Genomic DNA, 7,791 nt, shown 5'->3' with positions numbered 1-7,791 from the left:
GCATCAGACGTTAAATCGACTTGAGAAACTCGAAAATCTCTTTTCCCATAGCTTATCTCATCCCCATCCTCAAGCTCCATATTGTCTTCACATAGGACGTAGGCCAATGGAATACTCATCTTATCACAATCATGGTATATATGCTACAGGTCCGTTTGACCAGTTTATGAGCTTAGCTAAACACCCTCGGATAATTTGGTTTTATATGAAAATAATACGGCAAATTCGAAAAGACGGCTGAGTAATAACTATTTATTTTTATGATCACATAAATATTTATGACTCGAATTAGTAATAGTTTTTAGCAATTCAACAAAGGTTAAACTCAATTACATTAATCACAACTGAATACAAATTGAGTAAAATCACAAAGAGCAAAAGCTACTATATTAAAGAAAAGTTCAATAGCCAATAACAAACTGCATGAATTCCGGATCAGACTCCAAGGCATCCATTGTTTCCGGTGACAAAATCACTTCCAAATCCACATTTCCTCCTCCTTCTCTCCCCGGAAACGCTGATATCTTCCCGTCAAATTTATTCGCCCGTCCACTCCGAACAGCAACCGGTCTTCCCCACCCGAAATCATTCTCATACATTGGAAACCTCGGCGAGCTTCCCATTGTTAGCATAGCTCCGTCGAAATTTCCCAACGGAAAACACCGTGGATCCTTTTCCCAATCCTCTACGAACTTCCTCACCATAACATCATCGTGTGCCTTCACGTTTTTGTTCAATTGCTCCGCGCACCAGTGTAGATCGTGAGATAATACGTCTCCTGCTGATACGTAAGTCGGAATGCTCTGAATTGCGTTGCCGAAGTATAACGGGTTTAGCTTCGGCTGGAGACGATGACGGCAATTTACAGCCATTCTGAATGTCGTCATTTTCGAAGCTGGGAATTTCCTTGCACGTGTCACTGCACGCCAGAGCAATGCGCAGAGTGATTGAAATGATGAGATCTCAGCCGTTGGATTTATCTTCTCCGTTTCTGTTTTGATTTTCAGTGGATCGTTGCTCTGTTTTGACATCAATTCAACAATATTGATTTCTCCGTCGAAATTCAATTTCTGATTGTTCGTCTTCGCTTTCAGTCTTTGAATTGATTCCCTGCTAAAACTAAAAATCCTCTCCCTCAAAGGAGCATCGCCGGCGAAAGTAACTTTCGGTCCATCAGCCGGGAGTTTCAGCACAGAATTTGAAATCAAAACAGAATCACGTGTAAAATCCGGCTGCCTTACAATCCTTTTCACACCTCTACTCACCTCAGCAAATGTATTGAAGAAATTCCAAAACGAAGTCCCGTCTGTGACGGAATGATTGACGGCGCATCCAATAAATACGCCGTCAGCTAATTCCGTTACTTGAACAGCTAGAAGAGGGATAAAATGCCCTCGATAGCTAACCGTTCTGTCCAAAGGGAAAAACTCCTTAACATGATCAGGAACATCAATAGAACCTATCACATCGCGAATGGAAATGTGAGTGGCTGTAGCATGAACAAAATCAACTCCATCATCGTTGCAAGTAATGTAGACGTAGCCATCTGAATCTGTCACGAATCGCCCGGCGAGCGGAGGAAAGTGAGTGAGAGTCTGAGAAAGACTGTGCTTAAGAAGGGAAATGAGTTGAGGTATAGGAAAAGGTGGACGAGTAAATAAACAACCTTTTTGAATGTAGTGAACAGAGAGCATAGGAAGATCTGAAACGGAGAGTTTTAGATCGGTAAGTGACGATTTTTCCGACGGAAAAATGATGCATTTGGACACCAAGTTTACCGTTGCTGAAGGCATTGCGGCTTTACAGTCCCTCACTAAATGGGTGAATTACACACGCGGATAGAATTAGGATTATTTGATGCTGAGGCTGAGGGATGAAAGTGAGAGTAGTAAGAAGGGGCTTTTATATAGGTTTGGAATTGGGATTTGGGTTCATGCATTTTGATGAGATTATGGAGATTTCTTGATTTTATTTTTTGTTTGGCTGTCTTAATTCGTTCTAATTTCCATAAAGATATACTCTGTCTTTACACAATTTGATACTAGGGGGAGTTGACCCAAAGTGTCTATTTTTCTTAATTAATTATTTGAATAGGGGACTTGTTGGTTAAATCATATAATTGATTGGCACGTGACCAACTATAAACCACAATTTTGATAATGGTAAGAGATAATGAATAAAAAAAAAACCTATAAATAAAGTTATAGTAGACATACTTGAAACTTGAAAGGCAACTTAAACAAGGCATATAATTTAAATATCAAACTAATAAAAGCATAATAGTTTTCAGAGGTAATATAAATTAGACACAATTTACCTATGGAACTATTAAAAATATATTTTTTTTATCTTAATTTATACTCCATATAATATATTTTTTAGTCAGTTCAGAAGAAAATGATACATTTTTATATTTGAAAAATAATTTAATTTAAAATTATTTTTTTACTCTTAATAAAATGATTTATAGTCACGATCAAAAGTGTTTTAGACTATAAAACTTCAAAAATAAATTATATTTTTAATTTTTTTTTATGTCAAGTTAAATAATGCTACGTAAATTGAGATAGGAGAGTAATAATTTAGGAGGATATTGATTCACTTTCTCTATTTGTAACTGGATTGTCACGCAATTATATATATGGTGAAATCTTTCTAGAATCATAGTAACGAAGAAATCGAAGTTCTTCTCCCAGAAAATCTGGGATGTGTAGCTTATGATATATTGTAAGAAATTTATAAATAAAATTGGTTAAATATATTAGTATATATATATAGAAAATTGAATAATTATTTTAGTATATTAGACCAGTAAAAATGGACGGAGGAAATAATAGTTATCTATAATAATACTAGTAGATCAATAGGTGTGGGCGTGTGGCATGCCACATTTTACAAACCAATAGAACTAAGTTGACGACGTTAAAAATTTATTACGAAGTATTATACATTTCTATAACAATATTTTTATATAACAATGTCCTATTATAAAGAGATTAATTACTATCCATTGATGGTGGACAAGAAAATTATACCATCAATTTATTTTTAGAAATACTTATTTTTTAAATTATTATATTTTCATATTTAATGATTGATGATTTTTCATCTTTCATTTTTTCTTTTTTAAAACACATTTTAAAGATCTAAGGTTATTTTTTGAAATAACGTTCAAATATTTTTGATACTATTGACTTTAAGTATTATTTAAATTGGATTACATGGGATGGTATATGGATCAAAGTTTATTTTCAATTAATTTATGTTGTTGATTGAATGAACTAAGAAGAGAAAATATAGTCTGAAGCAATGGAAGCACCTATTTAAACACTTTTTTCATGTTGCGAAGAAGACTTAATAAATTACAAATAATTTTTGTATGAGATTAATTACTTTAGATTCTAAAATAATAATAATAACAATAATAATAATAAGTAAAAAGTTATCATGATTGTCTCAAATTGTTTCAATAGTGTTTACGAAAAAACGAGAGTGAAAATAATAAGGACGAAGAAAGATGTGAAAGAATCTTTCATATTTTTGATAAGGCAAATAAGAATTCTAAACAAACTACACTTATAATTAATTTAGAATCCGAGTTACCATATAATACTCTTTTTGTTATTTTTATTTAAATATTAATGATACATAAATATATTAAGAGAAATAAGTATTTCTATAAATAAGTTAACAATGTAATTTTCTCGTATATTGTCGATGGATAGTAGTTAAATCTTTATTATAAAATTCATATTTTATTCATAAGCTTATATCTCTCTATGACAATTTTATAATAACACGTTCTTTATAAACTCTACAAATTATAATAACTATCTTAATAATTAACCATTTTTAATTTATTGAAATGAAATCTCTAAGATTACCAATAATAAATCTAGAGCTTCTGATCAAATATTTTGATATATTAATATACCATTTAGGCAGTGGCGGAGCTAGAATTTTTAATAAGGGGGTTCAATATCTGAAGAACTAAACATACGAACTAATCGAAGGGGGTTCGACATCTATTATATAAGCATAGAAAATAATTTTAACCATATATAAATAGTAAAATTTTCCGCCGAAGGGGGTTCCCCTAACAGAAGGTTGGCTCCGCCCCTATATATATATATATATCATTGGAAGATCTCATTTGTTATAGAAAGTATATATGAGACTACGCCCTCGTAGATCCATAAAATTTACGTCCCGTATTTCGAGGTTTACGTCTCGCCGCATACTGCATAAAACATCTCGCCCCATACGACATAAAACGTCTCGTCTCATGCCACTGCCTTTTTCAATACTGGAAGAGACAATGCAATGAGCCATGTCCTGATCCCAGGAGAGGTGTAATTAATCCCAATAATAATTATCTTAATTATGAGTGCCGACTTTTAACTTTCTGTATTTTAGCTGTCATTCTTCTAATTATGCCTAAAACAAGAAATTAAATATTTCTAAATATCCAAACTGTCACCAGATCAACTAATTAATTGATTTAGTTAATTAATCCCACAGTACTTATATAAAGACTTGTGTTTTAGATTACCCACTGATCAAAAAGTCGGTTCATTAATGCCCTAAATAATCATCAAAGCCGTCATTTTAGATTAGTCGGTGGACAAGATTATTTTTAATACAAGTGTAAAATACTATATGGAACCACATTTTTATAAGTATTTAGTAAAGCTATTATTGAAAGCGAGTTTTTGGATTAACAATAAAATTATTTTGAGTAAATTTTAGATTTAACAAACATAAAAATTATATTTGTATGCTGTAGCTATAGTTTGTATAGTTGCGCTCCATAGCAAACTTTATGTTTGCTACGACTATTAATCTGTATATTTCGGTATACATATACATAAAAAAAATGTATTTGGGTCTATTTGTATATTTCGGTATAAAAATGGGTCCTGCATTTGTATATTTCCATCTATTTGTATATTTTGGTATACAATTGGGTCTTGCATTTGTAAATTTCGGTATACAAATGGGTCCTACATTTGTATATTTCGGTATACAATGGATCGTGCATTTGTATATTTCGGTATACAAATGGATCCTGCATTTGTATATTTCGGTATACAAATGGGATGGCAAAAAACATGGAATGTTTGCTGCGAATTACAAATAAAAAAACCATGGCTATAACATTTAATTTGAATTAATAGTTTACTATTTCATATAATTTTCGCAATTATTTTTCTACGACTTATAAGATGAGGGGATCGAACCATGAAATCAACTAGTTATATAGTTATGTTTGTGTCAGATAGGCTGTCTACATTACATCACTTAATTTGTTGTTATTTCTAAAGCATGTGTGAGCGTGAGATGCTTCAAACACAAAATGGCCTTTCTTGTATATTAGTATAAAACCATAAATAAATGGTGTTAATATTTTTTTGTTTCAGTTTTTTGTCTTACTTTCTTTTTTAGTTCGTTTCAGAAAAAGTCTCTTTTTTTCTTGATATTTTTTTAAAATCTAACTTTTCACGTGTTATTTTTAAAATTATAAGACTAAAAGATATTTTGATACATCTTTTTTCAGATAGCTTTAATTTAAGATTATAAAATTATTTTTAAACAAAATAAAAATTGAAATTGAGGGAGTATGTATTTTGTTGTTCAATTAATATTAGTTTGACTTTTCTAGGTTCACTTGATCGTTAGTATCTTGATTAATTAACAAAAAAATTAATCAAGTTGACATAGTACTTAGACTATTTCCCAGCTTTCACGTGAATGACAGTTCAATAGCAAAAATGAAGAATTTTATTACTATTAATTAATTAATTAATTAAGTCACGCTTTTGGTTAGGTTCCTTGATTAATCAGCCTATAGTACTGCATGTTGAGCACTATGCATATATAGTTCCTCTGTTTCAAAATAAATATTATTTTAATTTATTAAAAAAAAAATGTATAAAGTTATATTTTTTATATGACTATTTATAAAAAGTAGTTCTTTTAACACCATAAATGTATAGGTAAAGATAGTTATTATTTCCTCCATTTTATGTTATTTGGTACATAGTATTACATTTGCATGATTCTTCAAAAAAATCTTATTAAATGCATATTACTAAATTAACGTATTAATGATATTTTAGAACTCAAAATTTGATTATTTATTATATCAAAAAATAATCTTTAGCGATAATTAATTAACAGCAATAGTTTAACAATCGCTAAAACATACTTTTAGCAATATTTAGCACTCTTTGTAAATGTCTCTAAAGTACATCAACACTAGATCTAATAACAATTAACTAACGCTGGTAAAGACTTTATCACTTTTTGTTAATATGTATATTTATTGCTACTAAAAATTGTTTTTGTTATAGTGATTACGCCTTCTAGTTCATACTAAGTATTGAATTGTTAAGATTTGACATATTCCTAAAAAATATATTTAAGGACATAAATTAAAGACAATTTTCTGTTATTACCCTTTCCATTACTTCAAACTATTTCATTAAAAAATGTAAAGTAGTTAAAAGAAAAGTCTTACAAATCAATTAATATGGACTAAAAAGATCAAAGTATATTTAAAATATACTATAAATGTACGCATGAGGATGTCCAAGGTGTATAGACTTTTATTTAATGTATACAATGAATCATTTGGATTCATTCATCTTGTGAATTTCTTTCAACTTACTATATGACTTTCAATACAATTAAAATGAATTTGTTTTCAATACAACAAAGTTCTGACCCAAAAATAAAATAAAATACAACAAAATTAATTACCTTCTATATGCATAACAAGTGTCAAGCTCTGTTTTGTCTTGTAGGATTAGTCACTTGCCACATATAGATAGCAAGTGTCATGTGTTCCATATAGGCGGCAAGAAAAATGCCACTAGTCACTTCAATATCGATGGCTGCACAAGATATATTTCGTTTGTTTCAATTTATTTGACTGATTTTGCTTTGATAGATAGCGAAATAAAGGGAAAAAGGTAAATAAAAATTATGAGATCTTAAATTAAAAATAAATAAATATACCAAAATATCTTTTTCCTAAGAAAAAAACTACATTTAGTATCAAACAAATGATATGGACGACATATTCATCTTGTAATTTAAACATGTCATGAGAAAAATTAGAAATAATTTCATGGGCTCAAATAATTTCGTGGGCTCAAATAATTTAGTAGTTTTAAAAAGGGAAAACTACACAAATTGCTGTTAAATTAGGTCTTAGGCCTAACTCACATCCCAAAAGCTAGCTCTAAAGGAGGAGGATTGCTCAAGCCTTATAAGGAGTCCAGTCATCTCACTAACCACCAATGTAGAACTTTTTTTTTTGTCATTCTTTAACATACCCATTAGGCAAAGAATTTAATTGGACTCAACCCAATATATTTATCCTGATTGAACCCAAACCCAAACTATTTATTTGACTGTCCCCCTTATTCTATTCATTGAACTAAATATCACCGGAATATATATATATATATATACACACACACACTAATTATGGTATTTATATACTCTGATGTGTCACGCCCCGAGTCTACATGCACTCTGGACGTAGCCGGCACTCGAGAATCATTGCTGGTCCCAAGCGAACCCTTGGCCTGGCTTACTTACTCAGCGGAAGACTTAAACACAAGAGATATAGCTCATGCAATACCTTAAAAGATAATAACTTAGCAAAAAATGGCAACTCAAGTCTTAAACGTATACTACTGAAATGAATAAGACTAAAGAACTAATACAATCAGTCTATGAAGCCTCTAAAACAAAGAGGGATGTCGGGACAAGAATCCCGAT

General features: G+C 30.7%; 1 protein-coding gene across 1 annotated transcript; it reads right to left on the bottom strand.

The window, feature by feature from the left end:
* Positions 1–288: 288 nt before the first annotated feature.
* On the bottom strand, positions 289–1,990 carry LOC102585071 (uncharacterized acetyltransferase At3g50280-like). The gene has a single exon (XM_006355597.2). The coding sequence runs from the start codon at positions 1,791–1,793 to the stop codon at positions 402–404; it is 1,392 nt and encodes a 463-aa protein (XP_006355659.1). The 5' UTR covers positions 1,794–1,990; the 3' UTR covers positions 289–401.
* Positions 1,991–7,791: the final 5,801 nt, after the last annotated feature.

Source organism: Solanum tuberosum, unplaced genomic scaffold (assembly GCF_000226075.1).
Source record: "Solanum tuberosum cultivar DM 1-3 516 R44 unplaced genomic scaffold, SolTub_3.0 scf00202, whole genome shotgun sequence".
In the NCBI taxonomy this organism is placed as follows: Eukaryota; Viridiplantae; Streptophyta; class Magnoliopsida; order Solanales; family Solanaceae; genus Solanum; species Solanum tuberosum.
This window is presented reverse-complemented; position numbering and strand designations above follow the sequence as displayed.

Coding starts and splice junctions, on each gene's coding strand:
- LOC102585071 (XM_006355597.2), bottom strand. CDS start 1,793: ATGCCTTCAGCAACGGTAAACTTGGTGTCCAAATGCATCATTTTTCCG.